The following is an 18,467-nucleotide window of genomic DNA, read 5'->3' as shown; positions in this document are numbered from 1 at the left end:
ACAGGCAAGGAAGGACCGGCGCGACACGAGGAAGAAGGCCCACCGCCCAAGTCCGGCGCCGTCTCTTCCGCTTCTCGGGTGTTAGGGTTCGCTGTCTGGCCGCTCCGCGCTTTTCTCCCCCGCAGGGGTGGCAGCTGCGCCCTCATGGCTGAGGTTAAGGTGAAGCTGCAGCCGCCCGACGCGGTTCCGGTAGAAATAGAAAACAGGTAAGTCAGTGGGGGAGGCAGAACAAGCACAGTGAGAGGGTTTGCAACCCCCGGAGAGCAAAACTCATCTGACAGTTTGCAGCTGTGTGTAGCTGTCCCGATGTTATGCGGGAAGTGGATGATGCACTGCCATCCTGCGTTAAGGCGGTGGAGGCTCCGAGAGAAGACGGTGTCTTACCGTAGAACTTGAGGATGCGTGTTCTGATCGAGGATCTTCCTCGTCGCTGTGGGAACTCCCACCACAGAACGTTTGGGCCAAATTAGGGGTCGGTTTGTAATTACGAAGCAACATTAAGCCAAAAATGGTTTCGATGTAGTATTTAAGTCAAGATTGTAGGGTATCTAAAGCTTCTCCCAGTTTTGTATTTTCTGTAAGTGCACTGCTATTTTAGGTTGCCACGTAGTTTTAAAAGAACCCAGCTCTCGCCTACTATTATGAATATATATGATGATCCCGTAACAAGGTGAAGATTTGGGCTTTGCTTGGTAGGGATAATTCCAAAAGCAAGCCCCACTTGTACTGAATTGTCAAATTTTGGCTTCCCATCGGAAGTATCCAATTTGCCTCTTGCTTGCATAGTTGTGGCCGTCCAACTCACTGTACCTTAACTTTATCATACTTGTGTCTTAGAAAACTGAAACTACAGTGTTACTATTTTTTCATTTGACTTTTGTTCTAATTTAAAGTTTATATTAGTGAGAAAAAAATTTCCCTTAAACAATAATAATGTAAGCATGTATTTCAAAAGGTTTGAGTCAGAACCATCCTAGAAATCCCGACTATCTACCAAATGTGAAAAAAGTCAGAATTTCAAATTGTTCTGCTAGTGTTTTTTCTCACTGCCTTTCGAAATAAGTAAAAGCGTGAATAATAACATTAATACATTTATTTCTAGGATTATAGAGTTATGTCACCAGTTCCCCCATGGAATCACAGACCAAGTAATTCAAAATGAAATGCCTCATATAGAAGCTCAACAGCGGGCAGTGGCAATCAATAGACTGCTGTCTATGGTAAGATGAATGCAGTTATTAAGTGTAATTATCTTTTTTTTATTATTACCATTGTCATTACTTCCTCTTATTAGCCATAAAACACTGAAAGGTGTGTGTAGATTGTGACTGATAAGATTCTAAACCAGGAAACAACTCAGACTGTCTGCACTGAGGAAAGAGGAAATAATTATTGATCAGATTACAAGACAAATGAAATAAACATATTTTGTTTAGACTGTTGTGTTTGTTAACCTAATTGTCGTTATGATGCATAAAGGCTCATGGGCATAGTCTCTTCTCACCTTCTGTTTGCGTCCTACTCCTGGTATTGGGCCACTCCTTATGAAATATATCCCCCATATTCTGTGAATCATTACGGAGCCTACCTATTGGGGTGTCACTCTCCACAATCTCACCCTGAGCATTTCAAGAGGCAGGAATGAGTCTGGTTGAAATGTCTAGTGCTGGGCCTCTGGGAGGGAGTCAGCCCCCACTTGATAGCAGTGGGGGTTTTGGGGGGTTTTTTTTTCAGTGAAGCCCTTCTACCTGCTCTTACCTTTTCTGTTCTCCTGGGGCCTTAAGTCATTCTCCGCCACTATCCAAAAACATCCTACCTACTGGTAACCAAAGCTCTAAATCTACCTATTTCTCCTTTCCCCTATGATCATAATTTCCATGTCCTGAGAGCATTTCAGTTTATTTTAGTAGAAATTAGGTAAAAGGTTTCTATACTAAGGACTCATCTGAGGGCTAATCTGCTTTTTAAATCTACCACTTTGGGCCCTGGCCGGTTGCCTCAGTGGTAGAGTGTCGGCCTGGCATGCAGGAGTCCCGGGTTCGATTCCCGGCCAGGGCACACAGGAGAAGCGCTCATCTGCTTCTCCACCCCTCCCCCTCTCCTTCCTCTCTGTCTCTCTCTTCCCCTCCTGCCGCCAAGGCTCCATTGGAGCAAAGATGGCGCGGGCGCTGGGGATGGCTCTGTGGCCTCTGCCTCAGGTTCTAGAATGGCTCTGGTCACAACAGAGCAACGCCCCAGATGGGCAGAGCATTGCCCCTTGGTGGGCATGCCGGGTTGATCCCGGTCGGGCGCATGCGGGAGTCTGTCTGACTGCCTCCCTGTTTCCAGCTTCGGAAAAATGCAAAAAAAAAAAAAAAAAAATTGCCACTTTGTTGGATTTCCAAGGGCTCTGTATATGGAGGTTTGAGGATGGGTGAATTTTCTGTTAAACTGTTCCCTTCAACATTCAAGCTTGGGGGTTGTTAAACATTTTGTAGGAAGTGTCAGATAGTACATGTTTTAGGCTTCGCAACTCATGGTTTCTGTCACAATAGATCAACTCTTCAAGAAACAGCTATGGTCCACACACAAACAAATGGGTGTGGCTTTGTGTTAATAAATATTATTGATAAAAACAAGCAGTGGCCCAGATTGCTGACCTTTTTTGTAGCACCAGGAAAAAGGACTGCTGATGATTTCTAGTCCATTCATCATGATGAAGGGCTTCAGCTCCAGGAAGGGTAGAAGAAGGGATGCTGGGAGGTTGTGGTAATGGAAAAGTTTTTTTGTCCTGTGACTACCCTAACAGCCCTTCCCTTTCTGTCTGAAAATCATACTCAGTATCCCTGTCTCTTTCACCACCTCTGTGACTGACCCCACCTATTGCCGTCCTGTTGGCAATAGGCTATATAGACAAGGGGTAGTCAACCTTTTTATACCTACCGCCCACTCTTGTATCAATATCTCTGTTAGTAGTAAAATTTTCTAACCGCCCACCGGTTCCACAGTAATGGTGACTTATAAAGTAGGGAAGTAACTTTACTTTATAAAATTTATAGAGCAGAGTTACAGCAAGTTAAAGCATATAATAATAATTTCTTACCAAGTACTTTATGTCAGGTTTTCACTAAGTTTGGCAGAATAAATCTTTATAAAACAACTTACTATAGTTAAATCTATCTTTTTATTTATACTTTGGTTGCTCTGCTACCGCCTACCATGAAAGCTAGAACGCCCACTAGTGGACGGTAGGGACCAGGTTGACTACCACTGCTATAGACAGTGGTGGAGCTATTGAAGAATCTTAAGCAAGAGAGTAATTATTAATAAATCACAAAGTATTACTGATTGTAACTCTTAAATAAGCCCCAAATTTGTCCCCCTATTTCCATTTCTACTACCTCTGCATGTGTTCAGACTCTTGGCTTTTACCTGAACTATCTTAACTGGTCTTCCTGACTCCCATCTGTCCCAGAGCAAACAGCCTGGTCTACCTTAAATACAGATATAACCAAGTCATTTCCCCACTGGAAATGCGTCTTTCAACGCTATAGAGTCAAGTCCAAACTCATGGGTTGACCACACCGAGCCCCGACCTTCCTTACCTGACTCATCTTTTGCCATCATTGTGCCTCAAAAGCTAGATTTCAGACCCTGGCCAGTTGGGTCAGTGGATAAAGTGTCGGCCCCGCATGTGGATGTCCTAGGTTCAATCCCCAGTCAGGGCACATAGAAGAAGCAACCATCTGCTTCTTTCCCTTTCCCTCTCCCCCTTCTCTCCCTCTTCCCCTTTCACAGCCAGTGGCTCGGTTGATTTGAGCATTGGACTCAGATGGGGGTTGCCAGGTGGATCCTGGTGGAGAGCATGCAGGAATCTATCTCCCTCCTCTCACTTAAAAAAAAAAAAGTTTTCAAAGGGAACAGATTCTTTTGGTTCCCTGTCACGTCCTGCTGTTGCATGCCTCATGTCCTTTGCTCATGCTGTCTTCCCTGCCTAGAAGGCACTTCTTGCCTTTCTCCACAGACTAACTCATTACTGTCCTTCAAGATGCAGCTCTGCTGTTATTTCCAGGAAACTTCCCTGAATCCCAAGATTGGGCCAAACCTTCTTCTCTGAGAGCTCATCCCACCTATTACTTACCTCTATCTTAACACCAGACAGATGGTATTGCAGTTAGCTATGTGGTTCTGTTTTAGAATTCATGTTTGTACCCCCAAACAACAGTCCTAGTACTAATGTTCATTAAATGTTTATAGGTCCAATTAAATGTCTGAAAAGAGTCTCTAAATTGAGTTTTGTGGTTCAGTTTTGTCACTTAGTAGGGTCAGGGAAGGGAGGGTATTACTATTCAGCCATGTGTAAACCCATTTCCAAATCATGGATCTGCTCTTAACTTATGGGAATGGGGACTCTTAGCCACAGCGTCCCGGTACGGCTAGAGCCCAGTGGGATATCCATCCTGGTGCTCCTAAGTTCAGACTCGAGGAAATACAGAGCACATCAGACATGCTTTATTTTACTTTTGACTTGTTATACAAAAACAAAACTGCAGATCATCTATTCACTGGAAGAAAGGAAGGGAGGGAGGAAGGGAGGGAGGGAGGGAAAGAGAGAGAGAGGAAGGAAGGAAGGAAGGAAGGAAGGAAGGAAGGAAGGAAGGAAGGAAGGAAGGAAGGAAGGAAGAAAGGAAGGAAGGAAGGGGAAACAAAGAGAAAGAAAAAAAGAGAAAAGAAAGAAAAGGAAAAATACCTGCTCTCAAGGAACTCATAGTTACTGAAGAAAATGGAGAGGCAGACACATAAACCAGTATTTAGATGGCACATAAACTGCCTAATTTTCATGTAACACAATAGAAATCACATAAATATTAACTTTGCAAATTTTATTTAATTGTTATGTTATAGAATATTTATGCATGTTAGCCTTTATTTGAACTTTCTATTATATAGGTTATTTTATTTATATTTATATTTATTGAACTTATTTTAATTTGAATGTAGATTTTTATCCATTCTATTTTTTATATATTTATTTATTTTTAGTGAGAGGAGAGGAGGCAGAGAGACAGATTCCCACATGCATCCAGACCAGAATCCAGCTGGCAAGCCCACTAGGGGGCGATACTGTGCCCATCTGGGGCTGTTGCTCTATTGCTCAGCAACAGAGCCATTTTTTAGTACCTGAGGCAGAGGCCACCAATCCATCCTCACTGCCCCAGGCCAACTCGCTCGAACCAATCGAGCCATGGCTGCAGGAAGAGAAGAGAGAGGGAGAGAGAAGGGAGAGGGATGGAGAAGCAGATGGTCACCTCTCTTGAGTGCCCTGACCAGAAATTGAACCTGGGACATCCACACGCTGGGCCAATGCTCTACCACTGAGCCAACCAGCTAGAGCCTTATCCATTATTCTAAAGCTGTTTCTTTATAGTTTTTTATGAATTGACCAAGCTGGGATCTAGTGTATAATTGTTAGTGTATAATTTTAGAAAATGGTGTAATGAAGAGCTAAGTTTTAAAAAAAATCACACTGTGTGTGATAAGTAGGCAAATACTTAAATTTTAAGTGAGGAACTGACAAATAGCTGTGGGAGGTAGGCTATTTTTGTCTGTATAAAATACTAGATAATGCATTCTCATTTGTCATTGGACTTGATATATCTGCAAAGTAATTTATTGCTATTATCTATTCAAAAATGTAGGGTCAGTTGGATCTTTTAAGGAGCAATACAGGCCTTCTATATAGAATAAAGGATTCTCAGAATGCTGGGTAAGCACCTAATTATATCATTTTAAGAAAACTTTAATTATTTCAAAAATAATACATGTTTTTGAAAAATGCCGATACAGAATTGCATAACCTAAACCTCCTGCGTATCATCCCTGCCTCTTATTGTGAGTTCCCTTTCCCAGAGAATAACTGCTCTTAATAATTTGGTATTTATCTTTTCTTCTTGATATAATATATAAATATAGATGATTATTTATTTATGTATAATCTCTTTTCTTTTTTTTTTTTAAACAAAATTGGGATCATGCTTTCCATACTGTTTTGCAACTTGTTTTTTTCACTTACTCTATCTTGGACATTTTGTCATTCTGGTACACACAGCCCTGTCTCATTCTTTTTAAGGTAAGCCCTTCTTTTGGTAAATAAATCAATGTGATGACTTTGTTTGCTCATTCATTTAAGTAGCCATGTAGATTATTCGATTATCCTGTACTTCTTTGCCTTTTTAATTCTACTTTATTCCCCTGCAGTAAAATGAAGGGATCAGATAACCAAGAAAAACTAGTTTATCAGATCATAGAGGATGCAGGAAATAAAGGTAAGCAGAAAAAACATTGTCTTTGGGGCCTGATATAGCGACTGAGATCCTGTCTGTCCAGGGTGTGGATCCATGTGTACACTGCCATTTATGTGAAAAGGAGAGGAACATATACTTCTATACAGGGTGGGCAAAAGGAGGTTTACAATTATGAATAAATAAAACAGAGTTTATTCCTTTTTTTTTTTTATACAGTGAAAGGTCAGAGGCAGAGATGGAATCCCTCACACACCCTGACTGGAAGCCACCTGGCAAGCCCACTAGGGGGCAATGCTCTGCCCATTTGGGGTATTGCTCTGCTACTGAGCTTTTCTTAGTGCCTGAAGCAGAGGCCATGGAGCCATCCGTACGTAGCACCCAGCCAACTCGCTCCATTTGAACCATGGCTACAGGAGGGGAAGAGAGAGATAGCAGAGAGACAAAGAGAAGCGAAAGGGGGAGGGGTGGAGAAGCAGGTGGGTGCTTCTCCGGTGTGCCTTAACCAGAATCAAAACCGGGACATCCACACACTGGGCCGATGCTCTACTACTGAGCCAATGGACCAAGGCCCAGAATTTATTCTTGTTATTATTATTGTATTATTTTTCATATGAACAACTGTAAACCTACTTTTGTCCCATCCTGTACTGTACATGGGCTTGAAGGACATGAGAGTGATGTCATTGTTGTCTCAAAGGAGGCAGGAATTAGATGACCGTGGGCAGAGATGGAAAGGAACTTTTGACTATTGAAACATGTGAATGTATTATCTATTCAAAATAAAAGTTTTTTTTTTAAATCCTCACTCTCTATACTTTGGAAGCCTTAGTTTCTTCATCTTATCTACAAATTGTGGATAATAAATCTCTCTGGTTTTGTAAAAATAAAAAGACATGTGTAATGTAGTGTGGCAGTGTCTGACTAGGCCCCTGAACAGCTCTTTAGTTCTATCTTCATTGAGCAACTCTATCTAAATTGCTGCTATTACAATTTAGAATCTGTCTGGTCTATTAGCTTTAATATTCTGATATAATTTAAACCATATAATTCTTTCTTTATTAGGTAGAAAGTTCAATGAACATTTAAGAAATACACCAATGAAAAAGCCATTCTCTATTTAAAAGAAAATTCTTCCTATCTCATTATGCCTCTTTTTGGGAAGAAAAACGGCAAAATATTTTTATATAAAATTCCCTTTTTAAAGATAATGCTACTTCCTTTGAAAAAAAAAATTATAGCTTCCTGTGCAGGACATTTTTTGGCTGTAAGAACTATAATCTTCTAGTTTTCATCTCCCAAATATAGTGTTGTATAAACAGTGGGCATAGGTACTCACATAAAAGGATATTTTTGCTCTCCCTTGAGGATGGCAGCTGACCCTAGCCTAAACTTAAGTTTGTCTGTAACATATACAATCTGAAGTGAAATGTCTAGAAAACAGGTTGAGGTGCAAGAGGGGATGGAAGAGACAATACAGTCAGGCACCACTTAACTACAGGTATTAAGTTCTGAGAAATGCATTGTTAGGTGATTTCATTGTTGTGAAAACATCATAGTGTTCACTTATACAAAGATGGTATAAACCTGCACACACCTAGGCTGTGTAGTATAGCCTATAGCTCCTAAGCTACAAGCCTATACAGCATGTTACTGTACAAAACAACACGAGGTTAAATCAAGCACAAGAAAAAACTACAGTCAAGAGACACAGTAAATATGAGAGATATATGAGGCTACTGCAGCGTACTATTTTACAGCAAACCTTTTTATAAGTAGAAAGTACACTCTACACTCATGGTAAAAAGTATAGTATAGGAAATACATAAACCAGTAACATAGTCACTTATCAAGTATTATTTACATAATTATATATGCTGTATTTTTACATGACTCTCAGTTTTGTTTATACCAACGTCACCACAAACACATGAGTAATGGGTTGGCTACAACATTAGGACAGCTATAATGACACCAGGTGATTGGAATTTTCAGCTGTATTACAGTCTTAGGGGACCACCAGTATACATGCAATCCATCATTGCCTGAGATGCCATTATGTAGTACATGACTGTATAAATTGAGTAGTCAAGATATTTTTTCTATTATAAAAAATATCCTTTTCATTTGTTTTTAAAGAAGTTCCTTGGCTCAGCGGTAGAGCGTCAGCCTGGCATGCAGGAGTCCTGGGTTTGATTCCCGGCCAGGGCACACAGGAGAAGCGCCCATCTGCTTCTCCACTCCTCCCCCTCTCCTTCCTCTCTGTTTCTCTCTTCCCCTCCCGCAGCTGAGGCTCCATTGGAGCAAAGATGGCCCGGGTGCTGGGGATGGCTCTGTGGCCTCTGCCTCAGGTGCTAGAATGGCTCTGGATGCAACAGAGCGACGCCCCAGAGGGGCAGAACATCGCCCCCTGGTGGGCATGCCGGGTGGATCCCGGTCAGGCGCATGCGGGAGTCTGTCTGCCTCCCCGTTTCCAGCTTTGGAAAAATGAAAAAAAAAAAAAAAAGTTCCACACAAGTATTCCAAGAAATTTCTGATCAGTAAATAAGAGCATATAACTTTTGTATTATTTTGCATATTTTTGTTATTTTGAGATTCTTGCCTCTACATCACTTAATTTTGCTTATTGTTATGCTCTAGAAATATATATGTGTATGCTGTAGAAAAAAATATACACATGTTTTGCTACTTTGGAAATGAGATATGAGTGATAGTTTTCAACTTAATTTACTTTGCTTTCTTAATAGGAATATGGAGCAGAGATATCCGGTACAAAAGTAATTTACCATTAACAGAAATTAACAAAATTCTAAAGAATTTGGAAAGTAAAAAGCTTATCAAAGCTGTTAAGTCAGTGGCAGTGAGTATTTTACTCTTTTCCTGAATGTTGACTATACATATATTGCTCCAAGTATATTTCAGGTTTTCATTGTTCTTTAAGGTATGTTGTGATTTAAAACAACTGATCAAAAAGGACTTTAAAAAATTGAGCTCATATTTGTTTGGAGATGCTGCTTAAATATGTCACTCTAGTTAACTTAGTGTCCTACCCATTCAAAAATCTAATGTCCCTGAACAAGCGGTGGTGCAGTGAAGAGAGCATCAGACTGGGATGCAGAGGACCCAGGTTTGAAATCCCAAGGTCGCTGACTTGAGCACAGCCTCATCTGGCTTGAGTGCAGGGTCGCCGGCTTCAGCATGGGATCATAGACATGACCCCATGGTCGCTGGCTTGAGCCCAAAGGTCACTGGCTTAAAGCCTAAGGTTGTTGGCTTAAGCCCAAGGGTACTGGCTTGAGCAAGGGGTCACTCACTGCTGTAGCTCCCCAGTCAAGGCACATATGAGAAAGCAATCAGTGAACAACTAAGGTGCCACAGTGAACAACTGATGCTTCTCATCTCTCCTGTTCCTGTCTGTCTGTCCTTATCTGTCCTTCTCTCTGTCTCTGTCACAAAAAAATTTAAAAAATCTAACGATATTTTATTCAGGAAAGAATTTTTGGAATCATGAATATTTTTTCCTGGATTTTGTGATTTTTAAGAGAATTTACTTCATTCTGGCATATTAAGTTACTCGGTGAACAAATACCTATTATGCATTGGCTTTGTGCCAGGTACTATTCTGGGTGTTTGGTATACATTAGTGAACAAGTCAGAGAAAGATCCCTTCCCTGGTGGAGCATCTGTTCCAGCACATAGTGTTTCTCCTCCTCCTCACCCCTATCCCCCAACCCTCACATCTCTCAGAGGCTCCACACTCCAGAGCTGGTCCATCAGGAACATCTGCTGCTGACCTCACTGATTTAGGCATCAGAGGAGTCAAGGTTCCCCTAGACCAGTGATTGGCAAACTCATTAGTCAACAGAGCCAAATATCAACAGTACAACGATTGAAATTTCTTTTGAGAGCCAAATTTTTTTAACTTAAACTATATAGGTAGATACGTTCCTTATTGAGGTAGTGCCTGCATGTGGTATTTTGTGGAAGAGCCACACTCAAGGGGCCAAAGAGCTGTATATGGCTCGCGAGCCGCGGTTTACCAACCAGGGCCCTGGACTAAAGTTAATGTAAGCACAAATTTCATTATATAAGAACTCAATATTGGCCCTGGCCAGATTGCTGTGATAGAATGTCAGCCTGGTGTGTGGATGTCCTGGATTTGATTCCTAGTCAGGGCACACAGGAAAAACGACCATCTGTTTCTCCACCCCTCCTCCTCTTCTCCCTCTTTCTCTCTCTCTCTCTTGCTCTCTCTCTCTCTCTCTCTCTTTCTTCCTCTTCTCCTCCTGCAGACATGGCTCTATTGATTCAAGTGAGTTGGCCCTGGGTGCTGAGCATGGCTGGTGGCCTCTTCGTTAGGTGCTAAAAATAGCTCATTTACTGAGCAACGGAGCAACAGCCCCTGGGAGGGGGGGCTTGCCAGGTAGATCCCACTTGGAGAGCATGCAGGAATCTGTTTCTCTGCCTCCCCTCCTCTCACTTAATAAAAAAGAAAAAAACATTTATATTAATGCAAATTGGTATGGTCACTATGGAAAACAGTATGGAGGTTCCTCAAAATATTAGAAATGGAACTGCCTTATGACCCAGCAATTCCATTTCTGGGAATATATTTGAAGAAACCCAAATCACTAATTCAAAAAAATATATGCACCCCTATGTTCATTATAGCATTATTTACAATGACAGAGATTTGGAAGCAACCCAAGTGCTCATCAATAGACGAGTGGAGAGCCTAACTGGTGATGGTGCAATGGATAGAGCATCAACCTAGGACACCAATGTCCCAGGTTCAGAACCTCAAGGTCGTCAACTTCAGCGTGGCTTCACCAGCTTGAATGTGGGGTTGCCAGCTTGAGCATGGGATCATCGTATGATGCCATGGTCACTGGCTTGAGACCTAAGGTCACTGATTTGAGCTAGGGATCATTGGCTTGGCCTGAGCATCCTGTTCAAGGCACATTTGAGAAGCAATCAATGAACAACTAAAGTGATGCAATTTCGAGGTGATGCTTCTCATCTCTCTTTTTTGCTTAAAAAAATAGATGAGTGGATAAAAAGGCAGTGGTATATAATATACACAGGAATATTACTTGGCTATAAAAATGGAATACATTAATGATTATTAGGGCCTGGGGTCCAGGAGGCTGGTAAGTGACTGCTTCTGGGGTCATAAATTGGGGTGTTAAAAATGTTCTAAAATTAGAAAAGTGTGATGGTTGCAAAATTTTGTGAATACACTAAAACCTAATGAATCATACACTTTGAGAATTAATTTTAAAATATGTAAATTATATCAATAAAGTTATTAAAAATAAAGATGTAGAATTGTCAAAATGAAGCTAAGTAATGGATATGTTGGGATTCATTAATTTATTTCCTTTATTCTATATTGTATATATTACAATTTGTGACAGCATGGATGGACCTTGAGAGTATTATGCTAAGTCAAATAAGTCAGTCAAAGAGAAATACAAGTTTACTAAAATCTAAAGAAGAAAATACATGAAGAAAGAAACAGAACCATACTCATAGATAAAAGAGAAAAAATTGCTAGTTGCCAGAGGGGAGGAGCGTTGGGCTGAGTGAACGGTGAAGGGATTAAGACATACAGATACACTGATTGGTAGCTACAGAATAGTCACAGCAATGTAAAGTATAACAGGGAATATAGTTTATAATGTTCTACCTATGGATGGTACCAGGTGGGTACTTGAAATATCAGGGGGACCACTTTGAAAGGTATATGATTGTCTACCCAATATGCTATATGGCTGAAACTAATATAAAATATTATTGAACGTCAACTATAATTGAAAGTAAAAAAAAAAAAGGTGAACTGCAAAATTTTTTTTGATATTAATTTCATTTTATCAATGATATTTATCATACCACTCCCTAAATTATAATATTATTTCCCTTCCATGTTTTTTTTTTAAGTGAGAGGAGGGGAGATAGACTCTCGCATGTGCCCTGATCGGGACCCACCTGGCAGCCCCTGTCTGGGGCTGATGCTCAAATCAACCTAGCTGCTGGCTGCGAGAGGGGGAGAGGGAGAGAAGAGGGATAGGGAGGGGAAGAGAAGCAGATCTTGCTTGTCATGTGCCTTGACTGGGGATTGAGCCTGGGACGTCTGCATACTGGGCCAATGCTCTATCCTCTGAGCCAGCTGTCACAGGGCCTCTCTTCCACATTTTTCATGGATAATTTACAATATATACAAGAATAAAGGAAATAATATAATGAATCCCAACATATCCATTACCTAGCTTTGTTTTGACAATTCTACATCTTTATTTTTAATAACTTTATTGATATAATTTACATATTTTAAAATTAATTCTCAAAGTGTATGATTCATTAGGTTTTAGTGTATTCACAAAATTTTGCAACCATCACACTTTTCTAATTTTAGAACATTTTTATCACCCCAAATTCTGACCCCAGTAGCAGTCACTTTCCAGCCTCCTGGACCCCAGGCCCTGATAATCATTAATGTATTTTCTGTCTCTGTAGATCTGCCTCTTCTGGACAATACCTGTAAATGGAATCATACATTAGTGGTCTTTTGTGTTTGGCTTCTTTCACTTAGTGTGATGTTTTCAAGGTTGCAAACTATAGAGTATAAATATTTATGAGTCCATTCTGATAGATAAATGTTTGAATAAATAAATGGGCAGATTAGACAAATCTTCTGTACAGAATTATTCTAAATAATCTGTAGACACTCTACCCTAAAGGAAATAGAGCATAATTCCCAGTCCTTAACTGTGGGCTGTGCATGGTGACTTTCTTCCAAGGAACAGGCAGGAAAATAAGTTACTGCAGTGAAGAAAACCGAGAATCACTACCTTTAGCCAAGTGGTTAAGGTTAACATCAACACTGATAAGTCATATTGACATTCATCACTTGGTGACATCACATACCCTTGATAGGATGTGATAAGAATGTCATTTGACCTCTGTGGTCTAATAATCATCAGAAAAACTTCAGACAAATCCCAATTAAGGGCATCCTGCAGAATATCTGACCAGTAATTCTCAAAACTGGCAAGTTCATCAATAATAAGACTGAGAAATTATCACAACTAAAATTTGCCTCAGGTGACATGACAACTAAATCTAATGTGATAGGTTAGATAGAATCCTGGACCAGAAAAGGAACGTTACATAAAAACTGAGGAAATAGGAATAAAGTATAGATTTTAGTTCATAATACAGTGTGTCCATAAACTCATGGTGCACTTTTGACCGGTCACAGGAAAGCAACAAAAGACGATAGAAATGTGAAATCTGGACCAGTAATTGTAACAAACGTACCCTATTAATATAAGATGTTAATAATAGGGAAAACATCACCAAGTAAATGGGAGTTCTCTACCATTTTCACAACTCTGTAAATTTAAAACTCTAAAATATAATTTCTTTTTTTAATTTTAGTTTTGAGAGACTATTTGTTATCTTATAAGCACATCTGCTGTGCATGTTTCTCCTAGGCCTCGAAAAAGAAGGTGTATATGCTCTATAATCTGCAGCCTGACCGGTCTGTGACTGGTGGAGCCTGGTACAGTGATCAGGATTTTGAATCTGAATTTGTAGAAGTGCTTAATCAACAGTGTTTTAAGTTTCTGCAAACCAAGGTGAGACAAAATTGAGTAAACATTTTTTTAAGTTTCTTCATAAAAAGTGCTTAATTTTATAAGTCTTATTTTATAGGAATTAAATATTAAATCTGTACTTTTTACTAAACAAAGAGTGTACTGCTGTTGATTTCACTTTGTATACATTGTGTGCAGAAAACACTAGTATTCCTGCTAAGATTTATGTTTCTACCCTTCTAGGCAGAAACAGCTCGAGACAGCAAACAGAATCCAATGATACAAAGAAATAGTTCCTTTGCTTCATCACATGAAGTGTGGAAGTATATCTGTGAACTGGGGATCAGTAAGGTTGGGACTCAATTTCTAATTTTAATCTTATTTTTAAAAGTTTATTTATCGTAGGGTTATAATTTACAGTGTATATTTGACCCAAACCCTGTTTTCAGGTGATAACCTGTGAACATTCTGCAGAACCCACTCTGAAAAAGTACTCTCCTGAGCCAGTTAGGCAAAGGTGGTTGTTGGCATAGGCACCGTCTGAACTGTATAGACTTGAGATGGAGCAGCAGGCAGCAGAGTGGGGGCCTGGCAGTACACATCACCGAGTTCAGTCTGCACTGACAAGGTCTGGACTTTCTCGGGCACATTTCAGCATACGTGCTCAATATTAGTCATCGCATCAGTTGTCATCTATTGGTATTTTCTCTCAAGAGATAGAAGTGATGTTATCAGTATATTATTTGTAGACCTGCACATAAGGTCCTGTACCTAAGGAAACTGTGCAGGGTGCTTTTCATAGTCAGAGAAGACAAGTGAACAAGTCATTTTCATTTCCCAGATTTCTAAGAATATTGACTAAAGACTGTTTGATGTCTAAAGTATCGTTCTGCTCAAGCATTTTATAAATCTCCATCAAGTTCTTGCCAAACATATATTACTTTACAAGATTTCTAGATTTTGCTTACAAAAGTCAAAATACCGCAAAGTGTCAAGCTCAGTTTGAGGTACGAGTTCCGTTTCTAGCATTTGAGTGGTTTGTGCTAAGTTGGACCATTCTTCAACCTCCTTGTGCTTTTGACTAATTGCAAGCATACTTCCCCATTTTGCTGAGGAATTGTGACCCTTTACTGTTTTTAACGCCCTCCTAAAGCATGTCTCCTTGTCCTTTTTGTTTCATTTTTAATATATCCCCTTTATAGGTAGAGTTGTCCATGGAGGACATTGAAACCATCTTGAATACACTCATATATGATGGGAAAGTGGAGATGACTATCATCGCTGCAAAAGAAGGCACAGTGGGCAGTGTAGACGGACACATGAAGCTATACAGGGCAGTCAATCCAATCATCCCGCCCACAGGTTTGGTCCGGGCCCCCTGCGGACTTTGCCCAGTGAGTTCAAGTGACTTCACATTATAATTGCCTGCCACCCAGTGCAAATGCCACATAACATACCAGTAAGCACACCCCAGTTTTAAGTCCAGTGAGTTCAAGTGACTTCACATTATACTTGCCTGCCACCCAGTGCAAATGCCACATAACATACCAGTAAGCACACCCCAGTTTTCTCACTCAGGGTCAACCAAGAGCTCCTCAAACCTCCATGTAACCTGGATGACAGACATCAGTGAACAGATCATTGCATTATATAAGAAATTTGTGTTTACTTGCTCTTGGCCCTGAAATGGACAATTTTTGACACGCATTAATTATTTAACCTATGTGGGGTGGGAAATGAGATTTGTTGAGAACGTACCATGGGCAGATATGTTTTTGAAGATTTATGTGGTTTTATTTAATCCTCCTTATGTCCCTTTGAGCTAGTGGTGTTTTTCCCCTTTAAGTAGGAGGGAACTTAGGCAAAAGGAAGACCTAAGAGCATTTAGCTTGGAAATAATAAGCAGGATTAAAACTCAGAGGTAATGCTCTTCCCCCTGCAGCATGCCCCAGCCCTGTTCTTTCATTCATTCCCAATTTATGAGTGCCAGCTGTGTGCTAGAAGCACTGTCCAAGCCCTCAGTGCATTTATATTCTGCTAGTCGGTGTTTTATTTCATTATACTGGCCCCTTTCTATACATCTAAGCACTCTTTGTGATTGCTTCAAGTACTAGAGAAAAGGCTAGCATATTGGGAATTCTATTCAGCATCCCTTCACAAGAAGGAAGGTAGCTAAACATGGAACATTTGGTTACTCAAAATTAAGTCATTCTTATGTATAGCTCTCCCTTCTTTTATTCCCGTGTTACCCGTGGATAGCCTTCTCCCCAGTGGCAGGCAAACATGCTCATTTTAATGCTATAGTAAAAGGTTTCCCATCAGCAAACTATCACAGAGCAGGTCCTGCTGTAGTGTGTTCTTATAGTCCTACTCCCTTTCCGTTTGAAACTTAGTTTTAATAGCACTTTAAATAAATACTTGGGTCTTAGATATTTTGTTAACAGAAATTCGAGTTATAGTTGATACTTAATTTGACTTTACCTAGTAGTGTAATAATTTAAAAACTTCGGTTTATATATGAACTTTTTTCTTTTCTAAAGGTTTTTGACGACTGCCATGAAGGTGGTGAGATTTCACCATCTAACTGTATTTACATGACAGAGTGGCTAGAATTTTAACAGACAGCTAATGAACTTTACTGACATTTTGCAAATGAAGTTATTTTGGGAGCAAATAATTTAACTCATGGTGGAACATCCAATTCCTTTGAAAACAGACTTCACAATAATGGATGAAGACTTGCTGCTATGAAAATATACATTTTTTAATCTCTGAAGACTGAGACTGAGTTTATATTGGCAGAGTAGCTAACAGAATATGAAGCAGGTGGGTTAGCAGTGAAATCCATTCTTCAATAAAGTACCCTGATGTTCTGGAGGACAGTATCTACTGCAACTTGCAAGACCTTTGGTCAAGAAAAAAGAAGGCAACAAATCCATACTTACCAATGAATAATGGCTGGAGCATAAAACTGCTTGTTTTGTTTAAACCTATTTATTAAGGTCTCCATTGGAAATTGTATATATCTGTATCATTATCACCATTTCTGTTTTCTCAATGGTTCCATTGAAAAGAAATTAAAACAGGGAAGGCATGAGTAGCACAGTAGTCTGCACAACTTGGGGGCCTGAATGGAGGAGAGAGTTGGAACATCCCTTTCCCACACGCTGTTAATTCCTTTTTACATCAGAAATATTCTTTCAGAGGATTATGCCACTGTATTTACCTCAAACCTAAATGACAACTGTTGTCAAGGGTGTTTTCAGTGCAAAAATATTATCATTCTCACCCCAAAGAATTTATTTCACTAGATCATTTTTACTAAAGTCTTAACAAATTCACTTGGTGGCTCAATTGTATTATTCACTAGAATTTTTTCCTAGATTTTTATTAACTAAAATTAAAACTAAAAACAACCCATTGCCCTCCATTCATACTTTATTTTGGAGAGGGGTACCATTCTTTTCTTGTCCTGTTTTAGATTGGTGTTCTTTCCTTGTTCTGTTCTAAAAATCATGATGTAACACGTCTAAGCTGAGCATAAAGCCATTATAATTGTCCTCAATTCTAATAGCATGTTCAATTCCAGTCTCAGCCATATAGAAAATACTGGCTTATCAGAGGTAATGTTGCACAGAAGTTAGCTGGAGGGCTTTTTAGATTTCAGCTGTTATTTTCTCTTTTAACTCCATTTAGAAGTTTCTGTGTCTAGGCCAAAAGCATGGTGCCAAAGAAAAGGAATTCAAGCTCAGCTACTCCTGAGACCTGAGTTCAAACAGCAGTTTGGAGATACTCTTAAATTGACAACTACCAGAAGGATTATTTTGAGATAAATGGGATTAGTAAAATAAATTCAGCTCAATAGCCAATTTTTAAGAACGAGATAAATTCTCTGGCCAGTTGTACAGAATTAGCATTTGATGACACTAGCTCTTGGAAACAAAGATCACTTTGAGTGTTAGATTATCTGTAAGATAGAATCTGGAAGCCTGCAGGTGCAGGATTCTCTTCTACCCCTAGTGAGAGTTACAACGTCTGTCCTTCCCGGAACCTGGCCTGTCACAGAACTGTAGTCTTAAAATTTAAGTAGCAAACTGAATCTGCAGAAGCAGAATTAGAGTGCGGGGCCACTTTTAAATACAGACATGCATTATGTCTAGATAGCCATCCCTTGCCTCACTGGAATAATCTCTTCAAAATTTTTTCTCATAGCATGCTTTTAAACTCTGAATTTAACTGAAAGAGAAAAGCAAAAATAATTTTAAAATATAGCACCTCTGATGATAAGTAAATATGTATTTTTGTACAGAAAACTTGGACCAAAAAAAGCCAGTGGGGCTCTAGACTCATGACAATACCAAAAAAAATGGTGAGTGAAGTCCTAATCTTTAGGACTGTCAGGGCCTTGGCTATGGTTAATAATGATCCATGCAGTCAAACATGGAATCATGAGAATCTATGATTTGATGGTTTAAATGGATAGTTTATATGGGGATCTTCCATGAAGCTACTCCAATCTTAGTTTGGAGATGAGTAAATTTTATAGAGCCATGAGGTTTATGGTGATGAACTAAGCAAACTAGTCAAA

The 18,467-nt window shown here is 39.7% G+C and overlaps 1 protein-coding gene across 2 annotated transcripts; it reads left to right on the top strand.

Annotated features, from left to right (window-relative positions):
• Positions 1-43: 43 nt before the first annotated feature.
• On the top strand, positions 44-17,220 carry POLR3F (RNA polymerase III subunit F). 2 transcript variants are annotated; one of them, XM_066238055.1, is made up of 10 exons: positions 44-206; positions 1,103-1,220; positions 5,679-5,746; positions 6,089-6,109; positions 6,238-6,305; positions 9,029-9,141; positions 13,778-13,921; positions 14,123-14,230; positions 15,082-15,273; positions 16,420-17,220. In XM_066238055.1, the coding sequence occupies exons 1-10, from the start codon at positions 145-147 to the stop codon at positions 16,495-16,497; spliced, it is 972 nt and encodes a 323-aa protein (XP_066094152.1). In that variant the 5' UTR covers positions 44-144; the 3' UTR covers positions 16,498-17,220. The 2 variants fall into 2 exon arrangements, with proteins under 2 accessions (XP_066094152.1, XP_066094154.1); XM_066238057.1 differs by lacking the exon at positions 6,089-6,109.
• The last annotated feature ends 1,247 nt before the right edge of the window (positions 17,221-18,467 follow it).

This window comes from Saccopteryx bilineata, chromosome 6 (genome assembly GCF_036850765.1).
Source record: "Saccopteryx bilineata isolate mSacBil1 chromosome 6, mSacBil1_pri_phased_curated, whole genome shotgun sequence".
Lineage (NCBI taxonomy): Eukaryota > Metazoa > Chordata > Mammalia > Chiroptera > Emballonuridae > Saccopteryx > Saccopteryx bilineata.
Note: the sequence above shows the minus strand (reverse complement) of the source record. Positions and strands in the feature narration are given on the sequence as shown.